General features: G+C 37.3%; 1 protein-coding gene across 1 annotated transcript in view; it reads left to right on the top strand.

Annotated features, from left to right (window-relative positions):
* The window catches only part of LOC126284550 (cell cycle checkpoint control protein RAD9A), a 29,599-nt gene extending 6,557 nt beyond the window's left edge, over positions 1 to 23,042 (top strand). The window contains exons 4-6 of the mRNA XM_049983550.1: positions 3,043 to 3,214; positions 12,915 to 13,168; positions 22,005 to 23,042. Coding sequence (XP_049839507.1) covers positions 3,043 to 3,214; positions 12,915 to 13,168; positions 22,005 to 22,444 — 866 coding nt within the window. The 3' untranslated portion in view covers positions 22,445 to 23,042. The remainder of the gene's footprint in view (positions 1 to 3,042; positions 3,215 to 12,914; positions 13,169 to 22,004) is intronic.
* The last annotated feature ends 2,756 nt before the right edge of the window (positions 23,043 to 25,798 follow it).

Genomic DNA, 25,798 nt, shown 5'->3' with positions numbered 1-25,798 from the left:
TAATTGCGAGAGCAGAGAATGTGCTGTAAGTGTTGTGGTTGGCAGGAGAGCCAACCCGTATAACTAAAGGAGGCCGAAATGCACGTGTTTTAGCTCACACAGGGTGGCGTGAGGTCTGGAACATGACAAGGGAATTAGAATTGAGAAAAACGGACGTAGCTGGTGGAATACTTAACTTTAATCCATTCATGGAGAACGTTGCTCTTTATGGTACATGATTCACAATATCAATAGTACGGATACTGGTGCCTTGCTAGGTCGTAGCAAATAATGTAGCTGAAGGCTACGCTAACTATCGTCTCTGCAAATGAGAGCGTAGAAGTCGGTGAACCATTGCTAGCAAAGTCAGCTGTACAACTGGGGTGAGTGCTAGGAAGTCTCTCTAGACCTGCCATGTGGTGGCGCATGGTCTGCAATCACTGATAGTGGCGACACGCGGGTCCGACATATACTGCCGGACCGCGGCCGATTTAAGGGCTACCACCTAGTAAGTGTGGTGTCTAGTGGTGACACCACAGTAAGAATAGCTACCATCTGCACAGTCAATTAAAGCTTTTGGTGGATGGAAGGATGCTGATGGTCTGGATAATGGAGCAGCCATTCAAATCAAGTATGTTGTATTCAACTGAATGTCAAGGTGGTCTACTTTGATCTTGGCCACAATTTGGCAGTGGCCGTATTTCCTGATAGACATCTGGTTAGAAGTCATGCCAATATAAAAAGCTGTGCAATGATCGCAGCAGAGCTGGTAAATAAAATGACGGGTTTTAAAGGTGGCCCAGACCCTGATGGTGTAGGATAAACATGTGACAGGACTGGAATAGGAAGTGCTAAGTTGATGGATTTGGCAGGTCTTGAACTTGGATCTTCCACAGGGTTATCATCCTGGTGGCAAGGGGTTGGGACTGGAAGTGGCATAGGAATGGGCTAGTTGAATGGGAGATGGAACACGACTTTAGGAGGGATGGGAAGTATCTCTGATAGGATGTCTCTCATTTCAGGGCATGATGATAGGTAATCAGAGCCCTGGCAAAGGATATGGTTCAGTTGCTCCAGTTCAGGGTGGTACTGGATAACAAAGGGGACATCTCTTTTTGGGTGGTTCTTGGCGATGGTGGGAGGATTGAGGGTGTGAGAAAATGGCAAGGGAGATCTGTTTGCAGACTAGGTCTGGTAGATAGTGCCCGTCTATGAAGGCCTTGTTGAGACCCTCAGCATACTGAGCGAAGAAGTTCTTTTCACTGCAGACACATCGTCCCTGCGTGGCAAGCTGTATGGGAGGGATTTTTTGCTGTGAAAGGGATGACATCTGTCATAATGCAGGTACTATTGGTGGTTGGTGGATTTGATGTGGACAGACGTGTGGATGGAGCTATCTGAGAGAGGGTAGTTGACATCTAGGAAGGAGACACACCATGTGAGGTGGATGGGAGAGGAGGTGTTGTGGTTGTGAAGGAACAAAGATAGGGTGTCTTGGCCCTGAGTCCAGATTATCAGATATCATCACTGAACTTGAACCAGACTAGGGGTTTGGCATTTTGGGAGACTAGGAAAAAACAGCAAGGGAATATTCAGATTCACAACCTGCAAAGAGGGATGTATGTGGCCTGTATGTATGACTGTGACTGGTGGATTGCAGCAATTACAGACATCAGATATGAGTTCACCACCGCCAGTGCTCACCTCCATTTCACAATGTCTCTCCATGTCAAAGAAAAATAGCGTTGCAGTTGAACACATTTTTAGTTCAGTGAATAGCAAGTTTGTTTTAAGCAGAGTGCACAAAAGTTGATTGCTTTGTGACCTGTAACTTCTTGAAACTTTCACATAGATTTTGCAATCATTGAGTAATGTTTGAAAAATTTGCCTCTTTACTCGTCTTTCAGGAGAAATGAAATTCTGTGTCAGATAAGAATAGGTTTCGATTTCTTGAGACTAGTATGTGATAATGTGTTAAAAGAAACTACTTTAATGTATGGCAAAATTTTCAATAATTTATAAAACTGGTTCAGCTGAAAATCAGAAGTTCCCTTTTTCAGGGACTGTAGTGTTGTGTGGTACTAATCAAAAGAAAAAAATACAAAAATTTTTGGGGTTGTCATTAAAAAAATTCTTAAGAAAGGTGGAAGACTACAGCAGGAGAACATTCACACATGATTCCGAACTGTGGATATCACTGTAACTATAAAGTTATTATCTTTCAAGTAAAAAATTAATAAACAACAAAATATCTGGAACTGTTCCAGAGATGTAGCATTTTAACATTTTTCCTGAAAACCACATGTTAATAGTGCTCGATACATAAGCAGCAGCAGCTTATATCTTATGCCAGGCTTTTTTTTGGACAGAAGATGAGTATTTTTTACTGTGTCGTAAGTTATAATATATGTTAAATTCAACGAAATTTGAGACTATGAAGATAAGCCGCCTGCCTGACTTGATATGGATTATGTCGGTGTTGAGACTTCCAGGGGGTTGACTAATATTGAGAACTGCATGAAACCCGTCTTGAGATTGAAGAACACAACAACAACAATAATTTTTGTTTAGATGGTGAAACAGATTACATTGCTTCATAACAGCCTCTTTGACTTGATGTTTTGTGTAACTACCAGTACTGTATTCTGTGAGTAAAGCTCTAGCAAAGCACTAGAACCTTTAGAACTTTTGCATGAAACTGATGCCATAATTTTCAACCTCTGCTGTTTGTGTTTTGTCACAGTGACAGGGAGTAAACTTCTGTTTTAAAGTGTGAATTGTTACTCTATCATGGATACTGAAAGAAAACTGTCAAATTTCATACTAATGCATTATCTTATTCAGCATATCCCCCCCCCCCCCCTTTTTTTAAAAAAAGCAGGCACAGAAATGTTACTTATGAGCTAAGACATTTCTGTAGTGTGAGTCAGCTGAAAGTGATTTGATCAAGATGAATTTGTTGATGAAGATAATTCAATAGTTTAATTTCTATTGCTGCAATAGTGGCAAAATTTTGATATGAGCTGTAGTTTATCCACATTTTCAATTTTATTTTTATTTTAGATCGTAGCAAGGTTATCAACACAGAGCTATGTCTGGAGCCCAGAGACTTTGAGTATTTTAAAGTAGGTACTGAAACAACAATTACCTTTTGCCTGAAGGAGTTCAAATCACTAGTCGTATTTGCTGAAAGTGTTTCTGTCCCTGTGGCCATCAACTTTAAGGAATCTGGACAGTAAGTAATACCACAATAGATAGTAAAAGTTTTGGTATTTGCTTGATTTGTTTCTAGCTTAATTTTTATATAGATTGAATTTCAGTGGATGATGTGTGTATTGTTTAGTTTCTGATGCTGAGAATTTTGAGTTTAGAGCTGTCATTTAGAATGTATACTGAAATGACAATGGGGCACATAAAACCTGATTACATTTGTAATTTGTAACACAGTCTTAGCAGAAACACAAGAAGAAAGGAATTCAAAAATCACTTACTTTCAGTATAATACTTTTCTATACTAATGCACTTCGTCCAGCATGTTTTACTGACTAGGTGATTCAAGAATGTCTGTAAATTACTAATCATTTTCTGCTATAACCTCATTATTAATGTTTTCCATTCATAAATTTCTTTGTATGTGGAAGTCATTTGATGCCAACTTTTTGGGGAAGGTGGATGTGGCAATAATTCAAACCTCAAATTTGTCGGCTTCACCCTACCAAAAGACCCTAGTCAGGTGCGACATCCCTATGAAAGATCCCACCCTCCCATCCCTCCTGCAGCCCTCACCCACACCCCCACCATTCCGAACACAATCCAAGGCTCTTCTCTCTAGTTAGTATTTTAACATTAGTCTGTGTAGTATTCAGCAGTTGATTTTTCATCTGTTGCAAGACAATCTATGAATAGAATCCTTTTACAGCCCAGGAAACCCTGTTGCAAAGTTTATAGCAGATGGAGTCAATTTTGCTCCTTTTGTGCTGAATTGTCTTTAACCCACTGGTTTGATTACTGTTTCGCTTCTGGCATGAGAAATGAGTCTGTGTCTTTAAATTGAGGTACAATAAATAATTGGAAGGCATCAGTAAGCAGCACAGTTTATGTCTCATCAAGTGAAGGCAGAAAAAGTATTATACATAACTTTAGCGTCTGGGCTGAGTGCTACAGCTGGGATGGTGAATGACAGAGTTCAGTGAAAAATCTTTAGGTCGGAGTGCCACATACTAGAAATTCCCAAAAAAAGTCCAGTACCAAGCAGAGTAGAAGTCCAGATAAGATTAGTCCTAGTGGTGAGGCTTTAAAGCAGCAGCAGTAGTGTAGTCTAGGCCAAGACTGCCTGAGTGTGGTACCTCGTGCTCTTATAGAGCCCTGGTGGCATATGAATATGCCTGCTAACCATGATTCTGCTTCGGTGTGGCACAACATAGTTGGAGCAGTGTTGGCGTGGAATAGTTACTGAGGCAATGCCAGCTAGTGTTGTTATGATGCTGCAGAAGCAACTATGAGCAGGTGCTGCACCTGTTATGTTTGGTTGAGCAGTGCTACACAAGCCAGAAATTGCTGGCTGTGGGCTGCATGATGTGTGATATAGGAGAATTTCAAAATTTATGAAGGAGGAAATTTGCTCTCCCTCCTCAAACTGGGAAAGGTCGAAGCATGCTCTGTGTTTATAGAGCTTCGCCATAATGAGTTGTGTAGAAAAGATTTTGAATAGAATGCTCAGCTGTCCCCTGGTCTGAATCAGAGCACATGGGTCCTAACCTCCAGTCATTGTAGGTTAGATGTAACAGTGAAATCTTGACAACTAGACCACCCTGAAGACAACTCATGACAACAGCATTTAATTACAGACATTTGTCATATAAGAAAGGCGGTTTACAATAGTTGGAGGCATAATATTCTAGCGCATCACCATTGATCTGGTTTCCATGGTTGTCTATCTTTATTCATTTGTTGTTACTATGACAATACTTTCTAGACACCAAATTTGGCAGTTAGAGCACAGGTTCCACTTCCTTTCAAGGAAGTTTTTTAATTTAACCCTCTTTGATAATGCCGTTAACAGTATAACATTCACGACAAGGAGATCAGTGTGGTGCTCCTTACTTGTTGACAGTTTTGCAATTTTTTTCCCCGTCTAATTATGGCACGGAAACTCGCCCTTGCAACTCCCAGGAAAGTGGGCTGAAGAGATTGGTTGTAGATTTTTTTTCTTTAGGTAAGTCTCTCTCTCTCTCTCTCTCTCTCTCTCTCTCTCTCTCTCTCTCTCTCTCTCTCTCTCTCTCTCTCTCTCTGTGTGTGTGTGTGTGTGTGTGTGTGTGTGTGTGTGTGTGTGTGTGTGTGTGTGTGGAGGGAGGGCGTGCACATGCGAGTGCCTGTGTGTGTTGGTTATAATTATCATTTATTTAACTTGTATGTCTTACAACCACTATTTGTTTCAAAGTTGCCATTGTTACTGCACCTAAGGGACCTGTACATGCTGAACATATTTAAATGCCTTAGTCACGGGTCTACCCTGGGATAGACAGAGTGCATCTGATTCAGTTTTATAAAGCTCTTGTGTGATACTCAGGACATACAGGAGCACAGTGTATGGACCAGAATGGCCTATAGACCTCAAGGCCTTTGAAGTAGTCTGCCCTGAGAGAATAATGCTAGCCACAGTTGACTTCAGTGCCAGTCTCATATCTAGTCTCTCCAGTGAGACTGAAGGGCTGTCACTTATTTGCTGTTCAAAAATTACTACCATACCAAATCTTTGCATGTGCTGGTATAAAGTCAGTTTTCATGAATTGCCCTCAACTGCTGCCATGCTTACTCATGCAACATGTCTGAAAAGTCTAAAATTATCAGGAAAATAGAACTGACTCGGGAAATAAGTTAAACTCTCGGGAAATTCAGAAATACTTTGGTGGGAAGTTGAACTGTTCATTTACAGAAAGAAATGAACTAAGCTATTTTGCTGCAAATTTCTCTGAGATTGTGCTTCGGAACCAGTTGTTTGTGGAGCCACAAAAAACAAGATGAAGAAAGGCACTGAATTGTTGTAACATTTGTCGCTCAACTGTAACTACCCCTCAAGCAATTGCTGACCGTAGGAATGTTCATTATCATTTGTGACTTCTTAGGGTCCAGATTTGTTTCCCATTGCATGATTGTGAGTGTGACAGAGTGTAATGTGTGTATGAGAATGTATCATGTAGCGGTGAATTCGTCATTTACCATAGGCAAAGAAGGATTTTTTGATTAAAGTAAATATATAAATATACATTAAAAACAAAGATTCCATGACTTATGAAGCAGGAAAGCACCGGTAGATAGGCACAATAAAAACACACACACAAAATTTCGAGCTTTCGCAACCGGCGGTTGCTTCGTCAGGAAAGAGGGAAGGAGAAGGAAAGATGAAAGGATGTGGGTTTTAAGGGAGAGGGTATATACTCACACCGAGTATATACCTATCCTTTTTTCCCCCTAAGGTAAGTCTTTCCGCTCCTGGGATTGGAAAGACTCCTTACCATCTCCCTTAAAACCCACATCCTTTCATCTTTCCTTCTCCTTCCCTCTTTCCTGACGAAGCAACCGCCGGTTGTGGAAGCTCAAAATTTTGTGTGTGTGTTTTTATTGTGCCTATCTACTGGCGCTTTCCTGCTTGGTAAGTCATGGAATCTTTGTTTTTAATATATTTTTCCCACGTGGAATGTTTCTTTCTATTTTATATATAAATATACAGGGTGATTATTACTAAAGTTCCAGTTTCAAAATTCTGTCAAAAAGAACCACTTTTCAGAATGTTATCAAATTTGAATGGAACATTAATATTACTGAAAAAGGGGGTAAGGTAATGCAAAAAACAAACCATAAATTTTATCACTAGGTGGGACTGTAAATGGCAGAGTATCCAAAATAAAAGGTGTGGGATACATGGTTGTTCCACAGTTTGCGTCTGAGATGCTGAGACTCTGTCAATGCACGTACTGCTGTCAAAGCTCATTTACAATAATGGTGACTGTATGCCAGTGGCTCTGCAGAAGTTCCAGGCACTGAAGGGTATGAAAAAAGGTAGTCTGATACCTGCCAAGGATCTGGAAAAAATGACCATGAAATTTGAAAAGACTTTTTCTTCTGAAGTGCAGAGTGGCAGAGGAAGGGAAACAATTAATCCAACATCAGTAAAAGATGCAGCCACAGCATTGCAAGGAGGAATCGTGTGGTGGTGTACAAACATGCAGACCTGGGGAATTGCCCAAACTGATGATATGCATGTGAGCACGGTACATACATTTCTATGAAACATCCTGCATTGCTATCCATAGTAAATTATCTATGTTCAGGAGTTGGTTCATGCTGACCTGCCAGTAAGACACAAATGTTGTCTCGAGAATTTCTTGCTTGCTTGGGAGTAGACAATGATCCTGTGGACAGACACTCTCAAAACAGGCAACAGAAAATCCACTTGGAGATAAACTGGTACGATTTCATTCTGCACAGGTAACTGTTTTTTTGCAGGCTGATGGCATTGTTTGTCATAGGGCCATATTTTTTTAAGGATAGGGTCCTGCAAATTGTATTACTGTACAATTACTGGTAAGTACCATGAGAGGCTTTTGTGCTCCAGCATCATTCCAACTCTTTAACAGTGTGGATGAGTGGTTAGGACCATTACGCAAGATTCAGCTCATCTGCACATTTCACAGTCTGTGAAGCAGCTGCTGTAGAGGCATTTTTGAATTATCAGCCATGATTATACTGCCTGTCTGTCCAGATCAGACAGTATTAATCTATACGACTTCTGGGTGTGAGATTATCTGAAAGATGCAATGTGTTCAGTGCTCTAATTACAAACATAGCTAAATTGAAGGCATGCATTGTGCAACGCATTCTGAATGTGATCCCTGAGACACTTTGGTCTGATGTGGAACATACTTTTGTGGTGGGAAACAGTGGACACCACATTGAACAAGTCTTATGCCAGTCTTGTAAGAATTAGAAACCGGTACCAGTTTGCTTTATTTATGGCTTTTGGCCCCAAGACAATTAAAAATCGATGCCATTTCTGCTACTTATTGGTTTTGACCTTAGAACACTTAAAAACTGATTTTTTTTTCATCCAGTGTGGTATAATCTTCCTTGGTGGAATGGCTTACCTGACTAACAGTGCCACCGGTATTGAATACAAACTTTTGCAGTCGTGCTTATTACCAGTACAGTTGCTTTAATGTGCAGCTTACACTATAAATGTCGTATTGTGATTCATCTGTCACTTGTAGATGAACCCATGTATGTTGTGACATTTAGAAAGCCATCTAGTGGTAAAATTTTTCATTAGATTTTTTCATTTCCATAAAGTTATCCCCTTCTTTGATAATATCCTGTTATGGCATTTTGAAACTGGATCTTTAATTATAATCACCCCGTATGTCCATTTTGGAACATACATCTTGTGAAGATTGAATATTCAGCCTTCTGTTCTTTTTTACTACTTTCAGAGGAAGATAATACTTTGCCAAGTTTCTTGCAGTGTCAAACTTCAAGTTAACAATGACCATAGTGTGAAGTGTGTCCAGTTTGAAACACGGTGAATTGTTACCATCAAAGTTTATTAATATTACACCTTCCAGTGACAGCAATTCAAAGTGAGCGTTTCTCATATCCTTGAGATTACCATACAGTGACATGGCATAGTGTAGATTGTTGACAGATAATGGTAACAGTGAAATTTCCAGGGGTGGGAAGAGATTGCAGTTTTGAGAGTTGTTGATGAAACTGAAAAATAAACTATTGCACATTGTAACTGTTTTAGTGTGTAGCTAATGGTTTAGCTATAAATCTCCTGATCAGTACAGTCACAACATCAAAAGTAATTTTTTTTCTGTTCTGTTTGTGTACTCTCATTAGTTTTATCAATTATGCTGAAAAAGTCCTGCAGCCCTCAATTCTGTCTGAACTTGGAGTGATGACTAATGTGAGATATCTCAAAAAACTTCATTTGCAGCCATAAAAACTGGTAAATGTAGACTATGCATTCACAAACACCAAAAATTAGTCCAGAAAAATTTGGAATGTGAGCCTGGAAAAACTTGAAAATCTCACGGAAGACTCTGGATGAAACAAAGTCACTAACTTGTAAAGAGGCTGAAAATATTCAAATTTTATTAATTATCGGAGAGACTGCTTTCTTGTATCTGTTTTCAGTTGTGATTACTAATTTTTTAAAATTAAATACATCTCAGTATTCACAAGTGGATACTATTAGCTGCTATGTGCTTTTTCTTGGTCATTTATTCAAGATCTATGTACCAAATAAATTTACTATATTTTGTAGAGAGTTATATGCAACCGTGGGCACACCTGGCTCAAGTCACCTCCAGACTATACAGGCCTTGTGCTGAGCAGTGTAGACTACCTAGGAAAGCCTTCTTCATCTACAAACTATGGGGAAGAGTGCTGTACTGAGTACTGGGTACATAGTATTTAGGGAAGTGATTTGGCAGTGACTTATGGCCAAGGAAGCAGGTGCTGGGAATCATGTGCTTCCCTACAGTCTATAATCTTGTTATTTGTGTAGAGCCATGTATCAGCAAGGATGCCAGAAGCCACAGCTGATGGTGTCAGCTCTTCGGCCTTGGTATATGGCCTTCCATTCACTTAGATGAGAGAAGTCGTCCTTCCTTGTCTCTGGATACAATACACACAGCTTCTGTTCCAGCAAGAAGACTATCTAACATGTGATGCTTGCGGGATAGTTTTCATGTGTAACATTTTAAATGATAGCTCTTTATGTTCAGACAAGACATCAGCAATTAGTTTACCACCCATTTTCACAAACATAGAGATGATTGTGGAGTAAATTTTAAGATATCTTAGTTTATTAAGAGAATGTACAACATATCTTTTTGAATGCCTCAGGTGTAAACAGTCGTAAGAGACAGTCCATGAAAAACAGAGTTATTGCATATAAAACATGATAGGTGAACGAACTAATGGCAACTTTTTCACGTAAACAGTGGTAAGTGCCAGAAACATGGGTGCTGGGTGTACAAGGGCTAAGCAGAAAAAGACAGGTTTTGAAATTAAACAATTAACAATATGGGAAAATCAATTTTTATTGTATATGTTTTGAAGGCGTACTCTTAAACTATTTTTCTGCTTAATTGCCATTCAAACTGAGGCACTTATCATACTGTGGCACAAGTTTTTCAGTACCATCTCTGTAGAAATCTGCTGCCTGCAATCACAACCACTGGTTTATACCAGCATGCAGTTTGTCATCAGTGTCAAAACATTGTGTTGCAAGACATGTCTTTATTCCAGGAAGAGGTGGTAGTCACTTTGTGCCAAATCTGGGCTGTGTGGTGGACGATCAAACACCTCTCATCCAAAATCCTGTAGAAGGTCACAGGTAATGATTGTGTGTAAATGTGCATTGAGAAAAAAAATAATTGTACTAGATTTCTCTGACATTTGTTTTGTATTGCCCACCTTAACTTTGTCATTGTTGGACAACACCTCTCTGAGGTAAATGTCACGCCACATTCAAGGAAATAAATGAGAATCACTCCCTTAAAGTTCCAAAACACAGTATCCATGATGTTTCTCGCTGTCAGCATTTGCAAGCAGTTCCTTGTTTTCTTGGGATAATTTGTGTGTCCCCATTCCATGGTATAAAATTTTTGTTCCACAATTGACATGCTTTGGTCGAGTTACCATATGATCAATAACTTTATTACCATTTTTCTCATAATCTTTGAAGACGATCAGTGCCTCAGCCAGTGTGTGGTCTTCCACTAGGATTTAGGGAACCCACCTGGCACAAAATTTGTTGTGACCAAACTTCTCCTCCACAGTTTCATGCACCAGTCTCTGTGAAATTTGGGGAAAATGTTGCAAGAGTCATGACACGATGGTTTACATGAATTTTTTTGATGATTTTCATCACCAGTCCGTTAGTCACAAGACTAGGCCTACCACTGCGATCCTCATCATCAACATTGTTTCAGCCATTTTTAAAATCAATGCACCATTTCCTCACCCAGCTTTCACTTGTTCCTTTTCCGTATGCATTACAAGGGTTGTGATAAATTTCAATTGGTTTGCAGTTTTTTGCCAACGAAAACCTAATCACTGGACACTCCTCACAAGTGGTGGGATTTTCTGTTGTAGTGCACATTTTAATGTGTCACAGAAAGCAAAGTAGCAGAGGAACAGACCATATGCTACCACCACTGGGTGCATACTGAGTATAGGAACATTATGGCACCAACATGGCAGCTGTAGTCCTGCCCACTGCAGCTATAGACCAAAATGTCTGTCACTTTCTGGATAGCACTTGTAGTAATGTGTGTGGCTTTGTGCCAGAAAAATGTATTTCAGGGTCAATTTGTACAAATCTGAGGAGGATGAGGATAACTATGACTCAGATAATCTCCTGAACATGTTCCTGAACGCAAATGCACTTCGAAAGCCATTGGTATTCAGGTAAGGGTGAATAACACTCAAAGCAAGTAAACCATGTTTGTTTAAATGAATTTATTTGACAGTGTTATGGCTGCAGTTACACGGATCATCCTTTATGTCATAGATTACATTTTGAGGTTGTTATACTTCATTATTTCAAAACTTGGTAATGCAAATCTTAGAATCATAAAGTGAAACAATTTAGACCTTTTAAATTTATATTTTGGAGAGGTTTCACAGTAATGTTTTGATAAGTGGCCCAGCAAGTAAACAGTGGTAAGTCATTGGTAATTCTTGTTAAGTGCAGTCAGTTTGCAAGTGAACAATGTTAAGCACCCATTGAGATATTTTTAAGAATAAAATTTTGAATATATTTATGATTTTAAAGCTATGTCATTACTCAAGAAATACTTGACAAAGTGACTTATCTGAATTAAAAAATCGCAATGGCTGTAGTTGAAACTTATTGTGCAATTTCTCAATACAACCAACTTGTCCCTTACCTTGTTTACAGCTAAGGTCTTCTTTACAGCTGAGGTCTTCATTTGTGCATTTGCTCTGTTGTGTGTTCAAGTTCTAATAATATTTTGGAAAGACAACCATCTTTACAATTCTAACAGTTTAAGTGAGGCAATGAAGAAGATTGAATGCAGTATTAACTGAATTACTATTTTATGCACTTTAAAATGTTATGTGCCTTAACCACATTCTTACCCCCACCCCAACAATTGAAAGTATAAGGGAACTGAAGGAGGAGGAGGAGAAGAAGAAGAAGAAGAAGAAGCACAACCACATTCTTCTCAGAATATTTGAGGCAAGCTTGCTAACAAGCATGCCATTGAGGTAGCTCCCTAAATCCTAAAAAGAGAGAAAAGGGCAGTGCAAATGAGAGGGTGAACATTGTAATGCAGACTTTAGAATATAGCACAGATTGAATTTCTCTCTCGTTGTATTAAGGTCATTCGAACTGAACATCTACAGACTTGTCACAGAACAGAAGGGAACATGGCCGTAACATCGCAATGCCCTGTTCATTAATAACTGTAAGTGTGAGGTTATGAGATAGTATACATCTTGTAAAATGTTGGGTGAGTTGCATCTGCTTGAATAGCTCAGTCAGTAAGAGCATTGCACATGATAGGCAAAATTTTGGGTTTGAGTCCCAGTCCAGCATACAGTTTTAACTTGTCAGGAAGTTTCAAAACAGCACACACTCCATTAAAGAGCAAAAGATTCATTTTGGTTTTTTCTACATCACTTCTGCCAGTCAGCTATATATACAGGATTGACTAACTGCAATTTTTTCTCCCTTCAAACATCCATAGTTAGATTTCATCAGAGAAGTGTTGCCATTTTAAATTTATATGAAAATGATGTTATTGAATTCAGAACTGAGTTTTGATATAAATAATTGGATGCTTTCTGTTTAAATTGTATCTGTCAGAGATTATGTCTAACATTTCTTCATTTTTTTCCCTCAGGCCAGTTGTGTTTATGATAAGCAATAAACCAACATTTGAGGCTCATTTTGTTCTTGCAACTTTATCAACTGACAGTGACTCACAAAGCCAGACATCACAAAAATCGAAAAGTTCTGTGAAAGAAGACAAGAAACAAGACAATGCTGCTCCAAAAGCTAAAACAACACAACCCAGTAGCAATCAAAACAGCACTCAAGAAGCGCTGCTCAAGCAGAGTGCTGTGGTGGATCCTGTTGTGGCACCAATTGAAAATGGTATTGCATTTATTTTTTCTTACAACATTGTTTCATATGGTTCAAATGGCTCTGAGCACTATGGGACTTAACACCTGAGGCCATCAGTCCCCTAGAACTTAGAACTACTTAAACCTAATTAACCTAAGGACATCACACGTATCCATGCCCAAGGCAGGACTTGAACCTGCGACCATAGTGGTCGCGCGTTTCCAGACTGAAGCGCCTAGAACCGCTTGGCCACAACGGCCGGAACAACATTGTTTATTAGAAGGCAATCACAACCTTAAATTTCTTTGAGTGGTAAATGTAATTTAATGCAGTGACAATAGGAAACAAAGAGGATACTAGACCAAGTCATTAAAAATCGTGTCACTGTGGTTGTCATGAAAGATCCAATATAAAAAAAATTATTAGGAGGTGAATAGGTTACTTATGAATGCAAAAGTAAGGTTGGGAATCCATTGGGCAAATCTTTCCAATTTATGTGGGTTTTGTTTGTTTTGCTATTTAGTTGATTATAGATTTCTTTTTTGAATTTTTTTTAACACGTTTAGCATATATAACAAAAACATGGATATGTATAGATGTCACCTGCTACTTGCCAAATCAATATGTGTAGTACAAATGTTTAGGGTAATGCGGGCTAGTCTTATATCAGTGCAGTGCATGTTGGAGAAAAATAATCAATTCAGGGTTGTATTAAAAATAAAAATGAACATTAGTTTTTGTAGTTATTTCTTTTGGTATCTGTTAATTGCTTTAAAAAGTATCGTTATGGAATTCCGGTCTGAGATGCTGGAGTTGATGGTCTTGTGTGCATGAGGCGTGTTTGCTTGTGTGTGTGAATGGTAAAGACTGTGACTGAAAGTTTTATGTAAGCCTCTTTTAATTGTGCCTGTCTGCAAATCGTGTGTCCTTTTTAAGGTAAGTAGCAATCTGTCTTTTCCTACATTGTTGATATTCCTACCTTGTGTTTCCATTGTTTGATATGATTATGGCATAAGTTCAGGCTTCAAGAAACATTTGGTTTCTCACTGCAGGTGGTGAGAAATCCTATGAACACTATGCTGTGGAGATTTACAATAGATGTTAAGCAATTAACTGACAAGAAATTTAAAAATATTCTTATATGAATAATGGCTAATGAACTTTTAAATGAATATTTGAAAACCCAGACACTTGTGCAAACAGATGGTTGTTCACACTTTGAAGCCAAAAACAATGAAAACGCTGAATATATTTATAGTTCAATAGATTTTGCAAATGATTTTGCCTATAAGTGTGATTATAATTTGTCCCCAAGTGAACGAAATTAAAATTGTCTTGTTAGGTAAAAGAAAGGAAAATAGTAACTTGTTAGAGTGTTGTGTAACTAAGAAGACAGCTGTGTGGATGCATTCTGTTCAGGAACGGAGAGAAAATTTTTATATCATTGTCACTGTGCTCTCTGCCTCATTCTACACCACATGTTCTAGATGCTTTCCTACCTGGCTGCTGGAATATGAAGCACAGGGACATGCAGTTTCTGCTTCAGGATCTGTTTTCAGAAAACTAAATGTGGGGAACTATGTCACTGTTAGTTGTTAAGATAATATTTGTTGTATTATTTGCTTTATGTTATTATAATGAAGCCTACAGTTGTAAAATAGATGCCACCGTATGTGCAAAACCAGTGCACTAAATGGTAATATGTATTCTGAATTGTACACTACAGACAAATGTGTTAGAATTATGCTGCTAGCTTGTGGGTGAAGTAGTATAATCTCTTGCTCCTCCACATCAGCCCATCGCCTCCTGTATTAAGGTGAACAATGTTGTAAGAAACAACTCCATCTCACAACTATTCAAAAGAAATTTTAATTTGATAATTCTGAATAAGAAATGTACAGACAGAAAAACAAAGTTGTAAAATGGTATTAGAATAGAGTGAAAAACTGCTACACCAATGTTTCTATTGAGAGCTTTTTTCTGAAGCTAAACAAAAGACACTTGATGTCAGTGAAAGTACATCCTGTATGACTGAGCTGCAGATGTTGTTAACTATATAAATGTAAAAGAATTCTTCTCCATAAGGTTACCTTGCATTAGGAAAGTCGGTGCACTCAGCGACTGTTATGTGATTCATAAATTTTAGAGAGTATTTAAAGAACTGAGACTGAGCCCAAACAACAGGGAACTAACATGCATTGAGATTAGAAAGTAGTGCATTGATAATGGCTAGGCACTAGCCAAAATCTGAATTTGCGTTATAAAACACAGAAAAAAGGACGACTAATTGCTGCACTCTATAATTTATAATTCTTCACCAATTTGGATTACTAACTTCAAGAAAAAAATCATGAACAATTGTATTGAAAAACGCATAATGAAAAGAAGTTACTGAAACTGAAATTATACTAAGAATAAGACCTCTGGTTTTACTGAATTTACATATACTGGGGAGATCTGCATGATTCTGTACAAAATACTCTCTTCCAGAATGCTGCAGCGTCATTTCATGTCAAATTGCCTATTTCAGAACATTTTTGTGACCATCACGGATTTTTATAAGTTGTATGCCCCCATCGAACATTCATCAAGTTCAACATTTGTGGAAGCAATACTGCCTGAGATGTAGACACTTATTTGCCTCCATGCCCGACGTGGCGCAGAGTGAGTGTGATTTTCTGGTGACTTTGAGCTGTTATGTCTTGGGGAATGTTATGTTGAAAGAAATGAGATTTAACCATCTTGTGCAATGTTATGCATTCTCTTGAGAATTATAATGAAAGGAATTTTGTGAGCCATATCCAGACAGAAAATTTTAGACAAAATCATTTGAAAAAATAGGTGCCAGAAAAAGTTCAGAAATTGGTTTTTTCTGTCTCATGGGCTAAAGGTATGGGGAACGTGAAATTTGACATGTAGTAATCTTAAAACACAGGGGTTCTCAAATATAAAGTTTTGTATATGTAACACTTTACAGTAGTGAATGAATGATGTGCAAACTTGAAGATTGTGTAAAAATATTAAAAATGTTGTCTCCTTGTGCTCATTTTGCAAAAAATTGTGTTGTATAAAACTGGGCTCATTAGAAAGAACATACTTTTGACTACCAAAAAAAGTGTATTTGATTATCCAATGTATGCTAAGAATGCTAGACGTTTTGAATCAAAATTGTAGCACGAAAACAATCTGAACTTGGGAGTCTTATATCTCAGAGAATAAATGCATGCTGGCCATAAAGCTTTATTTGTAAAAGGTTGCTATCATCAGGTTGTAGAATACAAAATTTTGTTCACCTACTATTTTTCCAATAATCTACAAATTTGACAAAAATATGAGAAATTTTGTGAGAAAGTGGGAATAAGGTAAAAGCTGCAACACCGGTCTCATTCTAAACAACATGTTTTAACCCCCCCCCCCCCCCCCCCCCCTTCTCCAAACAGTGGGTTTAATTTCCAACAGGGGCTAATAATGCTACATAAATTGAAACAAACTGACTGGAAAAATCACACTGAATAAAATTTTAATTTTCGCCTATCATATCTCATTGATTAAAGGTGTGATAAACATGAAACTATGGACACAAGCTTAGTAAGAGCAGGTTTTTCAATGTAAAATATCATTCTCATACCACTTTCTAAATTTCTACAAAATCAGTTTAAACCTGATTGTCATAAAAATTGCTGAGATATATAACACTGAATTTCGATTTCCATAATTAACTTGAAAAAAAAAAAAAATGCAATGCTGGAAAGAGTATGTTTTTAAGCATTCAGAAAATCACATTCAATTTCCCAGTCTGCACTAACAGTACTTGACAATGACGGATAAATTCGGTGACATTGCCGTGGAGACAGGTTTCATTGCAGCAATCTGTTGTCCATGTTTAATTGTGTGTGGTTTTGTTTTCAAATTGACAACTAATATCTCGCTGTGTTGCATTGGACCACAGTGACAGTGTCACTGCCAATTCAAGAACATGAATCCCATCACCATAGGGGCCATGCCCAGTAGCTGTAAAGTACTAGCTACAGATAGGTTTCTTCATCCAGATTGCCAAGCTGGTAATCCGTTTTCCTAATTTAGGTTTCAAAGCCTTGTTGTGGTACCTGTCTGCTTACAAAGTTATTTGCTAAGTACTTATCTCCAATTCTCAAATATTTAAGTATATATCCCATAGGTGGTGGTCAAAAAATAATATCAATTTTGATTTTAAACTTCTCAGCATTGCAACATTATTGACATATTAACAGAACAAAATGGTACACTAATAAAATATATGCCTCCTCAAGGCCAGGCTCATTTATTTTATTGATCTAAAAGTGAGTATGCATTTTGCATACCAAAACGACACTTCATTTCCTAGCTTCCCGTTTCCTTAATGTCAACATCTGGCCGAGAGTAGGTTTCCATAAATTTAACTACAGAAAGTGGCTCAGAAAGTTTAAAAAATGTAAGTTTTAATAGGAAACAGTATTTGTAAAACAAGTGTCAAATATACCGCATTTTCACCTTTTCACAAATATTGTCATCTTTTCGAGGTATTTGTAGTTTATTGGAAAATAATAGGTGAATGAAGTTCTGTGTTCCACATCCTTGTCTATCATCCTACTGCATATAAAGTTTCATGTTTAGCATGTGTTTTCTGTGAGATATAAAAATATGAGGTTTACAGGTTTTTCATGCCATGGTTTTTGCACCCAATCTTTTTTGCAAAATCAGGTCAAAGATATAGTGTTTTTTATTTTTTTACTAAATCTGTCACTTTGCATTTCATTAATTGGAAAGTGGCACATAAACAAAACTTTGTAATTGAGAATCCTGTACATTTAGTCTCTGAGGCATAAGAAGGCAAACTTGTCCTTTGTTACTTTATTGTAAATTAGCTGTCAGGGCTGAAACAGTAGCTTTAGGCTATTCTTCAGAAGTCTACAGTCTGTAAAGAAAATTTTATTGTAGACTCATCAAACTGTGGTAAAATGTGGAAGGATGACATTTCTTTTATCCAATTTTTCTTCCATTTTCCAGGATCAAATCCCTTCTTTCTATATTCTTGGTTGTATCACTAAAAGTCTGAAATTTCTTTTTTGTTAAGCATAAATAAAAAAGAAGAGAGACAAGTTACAATTACAAATGCTAAGGTTTGTAACTCTTAATACACTCACCCCCTCCCTCCCTTCCCCCTTCCATCATTTTTTTCATCTAGGAAGCACACAAATATCCTTTTATTACTGCTGTTTGGTGATTTCATAATACATTATCTTCATAATCCATTACAGAACTGTTGTGATTTTAGATCAAATATAAGTTTTGATATGTGTAGTATTTTTGATAATGATAATTTAGGTCAAGTAGAAGATCATATTTTGATTTCTATTTTATACTGTTCAGTCTTAACCTGCAAAGAATTTTATTTCATGCATTCACAGTTGGCTACTTTTGGATGTTGGCTCTCTTGCCCCATCCCCACATATATCAGTTGATGTGAAATATCTAGTTGTAAAATATGTTATGCATGGACTACATGTTACTGCAGACTTAGAATACACCATGCACAGGGTGCAAGCCTACAGACGAATGCAGTCTGTAAGACACCTACATCTTAATGCATACTTTATTTTATGGTGAGATAGTTCATATTATGTGGACAAATAGTCATTTGTAAAAGCAAAAAATAAAAAATGGATAAAACAACTTTGATTAATCAGTTACAGTGCCAGGACGCAATGCTGTCACTGTGCAGTTAGTCATACTAAACAAGGCTGTACATACATGAAATGCATTTGCAGTTGTGAATATGAACAACCATCAGCTGCATAAGGGTATGATGACAAGGAAAATTTGTGCCGGCCCGGGACTGGAACACAGATTTCTCGCTTTATGCGAGTGATCCCCTTCACCACTTTGGCTATCCATGCTTGATTCATGGCCAGAATCAAACCTACATAAGTCATTGTTCCTGTGCCACAACATGTACATGTTCACACATTATGTAATTCCTGTACAGGGGAGAATATTTTGATTGAAAGTCATTGCCTGATATCAGTGGATAAATATGATATTCTATCATTCTTCTTAACAACATGGGCATTGCTGCACCAAAGCTCTACATGTGCATACAAAACAAGAAACTCAGCTTGCATGTTATGCTAAAAGAACTACAATATGTCAATAGAAATGTAGATTGGACAGTATGAAAAAGTCTTTTACTTAACTCATAGAGGAGGCATTGAGTCACAGTGAGGCACAGTGAGCAACTGCTAAAATATTTAAGCTTTCAGACAAAAGTCCTTCTTCTGAATTAGAAAACACACACACACACACACACACACACACACACACACACACACACGCACACAGCCATTGTCTCTGACCCATACATAGGTCCAGAGACAATGGCCATGTGTGTGTGTGTGTTTTCTATTTTATAAAAATGTTATCTGAAAGCTTAAATATTTTAGCAGCCTTTTTTAATTGTGCTTGTTGTGACTCCAACACCTCCTCTATTTGTTGAGCAGCAATATGTTGTTGTTTTCATCGTCTTCAGCCCGAAGTCTGGTTTGATACCGCTCTCCTTCCTACTCTATCCTGTGCAAGCCTCTACATCTCTGCTGAATACCAAATGATGCCTACATCCCTCTTAATCTGCTTACTGTATTCATCTCTTGGTCTCCTACTAAGATTTTTCACCCCACACTTCACTCTAATACTATGTTGGTGATCCCTTAACGTCTCAGACTGTATCCAGTCAGCTGATGTCTTCTTCTAGTCAGGCTGTGGTACAAATTCCTTTTCTCCCCAGTTGTGTTCAGTACCTCCTCATTAGTTACATGATCTACCCACCCAATCTTCATCATTCTTCTGTAGCACCACATTTCAAAAACTTCTATTCTCTTCTTGTTTATCATCCACGTTTCACTTCCATGCATGGCCACACTCAGTACAAATACTTCTGGAAATGTCTCCTAAACACTTAAATCTATGTTTGACATTGACAAATTTCTTTTCTTCCCATTGCTAGTCTACATTTTATATCCTCTCTACTTCGGCCATCATCAGTTATTCTGCTGCCCAAATAACAACACTCATGTACTGTTTTAAGTGTCTCATTTTCTAATCTGATTCCTTCAGCGTTACCTGATTTAATTTGACTGGATTCTATTATCCTTGTTTTTCTTTAGTCGATGTTCATGTTATATCCTTCTTTCAGGACACTGTCCATTCCATTCAACTGCTCTTCCAAAACCTTTGTTGTGTCTGACAGTATTACAGTGTCATCAGCACACCTCAAAGTTTTTATTCCTTCTCCTTGAACTTTAATTCCTGTTCCAAATTTTTGTTTTGTTTCCTTTGCTGCTTGCTCATTGTACAGATTGAATAACATGTGCAATAAGCTACAACCTTGACATACTCCCTTTTCAACCACTGGTTCCCTTTCATGCCCTTCAACTCTTCTAACTGCTGTCTTGTTTCTGTAAAAGCTGTAAATTGCCTTCCTGTATTTTACCTCATCTACCTTCAGTATTTCAAAGAGAGTATTCCAGTCAACATTGTCAAAACCTTTCTCTATGTTTACAAATGCTATAAACATAGGTTTGCCAATCATTAACCTATATTCTAAGACATAGGATCAGTATTGCCTCACCTGTTCCTACATTTCCCCAGAATTCAAACTGATTTTCACTGAGGTCATTCTACTGTAAAGAATTTGTGGTAGTATTTTGCAACTATGACTTATTTAGGAAGTAATTTATAGGTCATCTTTCATTTCTGTAATATTCTATAATATTTCCTTCAAGTTCATCTCCTTTGTATAGACACTCTATAGTAATATTCACACCTTTGGAATTGTAATTATTACATTCTTTTTGAAGTCCGAGGGTATTTCACTTGTCTCCTGCATCTTGCACACCAGATGGAAGGGTTATATCGTGGCTGGCTGTCCTAAGACTTTCTGTAGTTTGGATGGAATGTCGTCTACTCCAGGAGCCTTGTTTCAACTTTAGTCTTTCAATTCTCTGTTGAATTCCTCTTGCAGTATCATATCTCCCTTCTCATCTTTATCTGTACCCTCTTCCTTTTCTATAATAATATTGCCTTCAAGCTTATCTCCATAAATAGACCCTCTGTGTACTTCTTCCACCTTTCATTTTCCTGTCTTTGCTTAGGACTGGTTTTCCATCTGAGCTCTTGATATTCATACATCTGCTTCTAATTTCTCCAAAGGCCTCTTTAATTATCCTGTGGGGGGTATCTGTCTTTCCCTTAGTGAAATATGCTTCTAAATCCTTACATTGGTCCTCTAGCCATTCCTGCTTAGCCATTTTGCAGTTCCTGTTAATCTCATTTATTAAACATTTGTGATCCCTTTTGCCTGATTCATTTGCTTTTTCCTTTCTTCTGTGAAATTCAGTATCTCTTGTATTGTTCAAGGATTTCTATCACACATTGTCTTTTACCCTATTTGATCCCATGCTGCCTCCGGTATTTTATCTCTCAAAACCACCCATTTGTCTTCTACTGTATTCCTTTCCCCTGTTATAGTCAACCACATCAGATGTGTTGTACTGTTACATGTGTAAAGCAGGAGAGCAATATAATGTGTATTTGAAGGAAAATACTGGACCATAGTTGTGATTTTTGACATCCATTTGCATGGAAATAATTTTAAGCAGCTTAGCTTTAGGAAAACACTGAAAATCTGTTTAAGGAATGGAAGTCAAGGCCTTCCAAATAGAAACAATCTTGTTTTAGTTTTGCAGCTTCTCCCTTGGTCTGTGATTCATTAATACTTTCTCAAACATATTTTAATATATGTACACCCTGTTCTCTCCTCTGCAGATTCATTACTTAAGACTCTGTATTACAGGACGACCAGCACGTGATGAAGCACTGGGAGCTGAAGAAATTTTTGAAATGTTCTGTGATGACACAGAACCAGCAGAGGGCTGCTCACAGGTGTACACTGCAAATAACCAAAGATCTAAAGATGTTCCGTCTTCCAGCAAAACAGCTATGAAAAGGGACATAGCAAACAGAGATTGTGAAATGGATGTCGATGTAAACATGGATGTTCTTGACAATCGTGAAAGTTGTGATACCTTCTACAGTAGAAATAGCTGTACTTATCAGACTAGTAGACTACCGACAAGATTGTCTGATTGTGAAGATGATATGGTGCCCAGTTCCCCACCTAGTAAAAAAGCACGTTATGTTTTCAAAAAGTGCTTTGAAGCTACATTCAACCCACAAAATATTCCAGGGCATGATATTGTTCTTGCAGATGATTCTGCTGGTGAAAGTGACTGATTTTGTGACAGTAAGACTGCAAAGGTGTCTGAGACGTGATAATTTATCTCAGGTTGACAGTCAAACATGCTGTATTTTTGTATTATAATTGTGAATATAATTTGTTTCTTATACAAATTGTTGAAATTGTGAACACTCTTTGTACTATTTTTCATTTATTTAGTTCAAAGTCAGTTTTTAAATGAAATGTCTATAATAACGACTTTCAAATTAGTTTAGTTTGAGACAGTGAACATTCATATAAGAATGTAGTCTTCCTCGGCAATTTTGATTGATAAAATCTTCTTGGCTTATCAGTTGAGTTGTAGCATCATTTCACCTCAAGATGACAAGTTCGAAACTTGTCAAAATGTTGTGGCAACATGACGTCACAACTCGGCAGATAAACCTGGAAGATTTCATTGAAAAATATTAATTTTGTTAAAGGTAAGGTTGATATATACCATGAGTGCAAAATTATTTTTTTATTGTTGGTTTTCTCTCATCTTTAAGTTTTCATGTGCCCCATCATGAAATGCTACTACATAATTTGGATACTGAGTATTTGTGAGTAATAGTGCACTGAAGTGTTTCTGAAATAAGATTTTTTAATTCAATATGAACCTTCTTTTACTATATTTACTGTGTTATTTTTTATAACCTCTTAGCCATTTAAAATATGTTTGCCTAAACCTGATAAAGGGACTTGTAGGTGAATAACTGTCAGAAAATTGCCTTTTTTAAATTTTTGTCTTTAAATATTGTCTGTAGTTTACTTCCATGAAAATGGACCACAGAAAGTACCAAAATTAGAGAAATTTAAAAGTGCCTGCACACACCACAATGTCCCCATGGCACACAGTCAGCTCTGTTAAAAAATAAGTTTTACTCTCATTTCTTTCATTTTTATAACATTTTAGTCTGTAAGTTGGCTAACCTGCAAAGGCTTCACAGTTGCTTATCTTTTGTTTATACAGAGGGTTTAGTCATTGGTTGCTGCTGTTTTGGTGCAAATATTCTGTTTACATTGAAGCAATTGTATGTGTGAGTTTTCTTATTGTGTGCATGAGTTTCTTAATGCACTTGAAGGTAATGGGAAGAATTAAGAAGTTCAGAGTAAAACAACATAAATTTTATGGAAATCGGTGCTTCGAAGCTAAAACTGAAATATTTAGACAATGGGCGTGACAGTATTAATGTTGATATTGTAGAGACACCAACTATTTATTCTGTTAGCGGTGCAAGATTAGGTACAAGAAAGGGGAACTAGAAGAGGAATTCGAAGGGAAAGAAATTAGCTGATTGTACGTGCATTAATAGAAGTGTTCGGCTTACAGACGAAGAAATAAACAGGTTGCAGTAATCTTCTTTCATAAACCCTCCACAGATGACAACACCTGCCATGCACTCTGCCCACCTGGCAGTGATTCATGGTGTGGGTGCCAGAGGGCTGTTACTCAAGGTGAGACCTACAACCATAAACATTCTTTGCCATTTGCTATAATAAAAGTTATAAACCTGTGTATAGGAATCTTAGTGACACAACATTATTAGAGAGATGTTTTCATGGTAGGACTCAAAAACCAAATGAAAGTTTCAACAATTGTCTATGGGAACAGATACCAAAAACTGTTCTAGTAGGACTAAATACTTTGAAAATAGGTGTGCTAGGTGCTGTTCTATGTTTTCAGTGACAGTGTAGTGTCAGGGCTTAATGTTATGGAATTGATGGGAGTGCCCGGTGGACTGAGTATACATAGAGCTCTAAGAACCATTGACCAAAGGAAGCTCTTTGAAGCAGAAAAATCATTGTTGAAAGTCACCAAAGAAGCAAGAATAAGAAGTGTGAAAAAGAGAAGGGAGGAAGGACAACACAGAAAATAAGATAAATATGGACCTGGGATGCATTTGTGCCATGCAGGTTTAATAGAAAAAGCAAGTTCTAACTCGAATTTCTCGAAAGTTAAATTATTTCATGTTCTGGAACACTTTTCGCTAAAAGCTATTGAATATAGGGATCTGAAATTTTGTATATTGCCTTAAAACATCCTCAGCTAAAAGGTAGACTACTCTTGTGACTTAACTTTGAAAATAAAATGTTTGTTGAAGAAAAACCATGAATTCATTTCAAAACCTTTGGTAATCATACTTAAAATCTTTTTGTACCACAATTCAAGACAGCGCCATCTTTTCAATTATCTGCTTTAGAGAGAATAGTGTAAAGAACTTACAGGGGAAAAAACCTTCTACTTTGTTTGTATTTTGAGTAAAGTGTACCTGTAATATACATAAATAATTAGCTAATTAACCCAGTTTATTTCACTTCCAACAAAGAAATACAATAAAAAAAAGTGTGAAAGCTAAAGCTGTGGTTCATACAGAAAGATGTTCCCAAAAGATGTCTTAAAAGATGGTAAGCATTATATGGGCTTACAAATCTTATACTTTGAGTTTAGCAAACTGATCAATTTATTCAGTGTTTCCATGGTATTCAAAGACCAGTCCCCTTAACAATATTTGTCATTACTGCATTTGATGAAAATTTCTAAGAATTTATTTATTTTGGGATAAAGCCTGTATATGAGTCACTACTGCTAATTGTTTGGAATTGTCAAGAAGAAGCAGTTCACTTGCCCAACATCAGACCTAACTTCTTTTGTTTCTTTTTCCCCTGTATTTAGGTTACACATTCTGAGCTCACTTTAATGATCAAGAATTTACAGAAGTGTACACAACGATGAAACTTCCTAACAGATTGAGACTGTGTGCCAGACTAGCCTCAACAGACCAGTGCTATTCAGAGGCAACGTTTTTACTGTCTCATTTGTTCAGACATCCCTCATAAACCGATTTGCATGAATGAGCTTTGAAATGTTTCATGATGATTTCTTGAATTGCTTACACACTGACAGTTTTTCCAGTGTCTTGATTTGGGGCTAATCCTGGCACCATGTTTTAATCTCGCAGGAGGCCAACGGAAGAGCATATAGTTCACTGCAGAGTGGAAAATTCAGTCTGGACATAACCATAATATTGCTGATATCCACTTTTCATCTCATTCATTTCTCCTGGATTGGTAATTGTGTGTTAACAATAAGAGTAAGAACACTGTAAGAAGTAAGGGCATGAGTCCAAGTGTTCTTCCAGCAAATCATTTATCTGTTTGGAAATTTCATTAAAAACTATTAGTAATTTTTCAAACTATCACAATAAATACACTAATTGTTTTTCATTGCTGATTTTAGCATCCAGATGCCTGCAAATCAGTCTGCTTAGGATCTGACATCTGCTTTGGAACTCTTTTGAGTTGTGAAAGTAAATTATAAATAAATGGTTAATGTACTGCATATAAAATATTGTCAAAGATTCTGATGA

This window comes from Schistocerca gregaria, chromosome 8, assembly GCF_023897955.1.
Source record: "Schistocerca gregaria isolate iqSchGreg1 chromosome 8, iqSchGreg1.2, whole genome shotgun sequence".
NCBI lineage: Eukaryota > Metazoa > Arthropoda > Insecta > Orthoptera > Acrididae > Schistocerca > Schistocerca gregaria.
The sequence above is the reverse complement of the archived record's forward strand: the minus strand, read 5'-3'. Positions and strand labels throughout refer to the sequence as shown.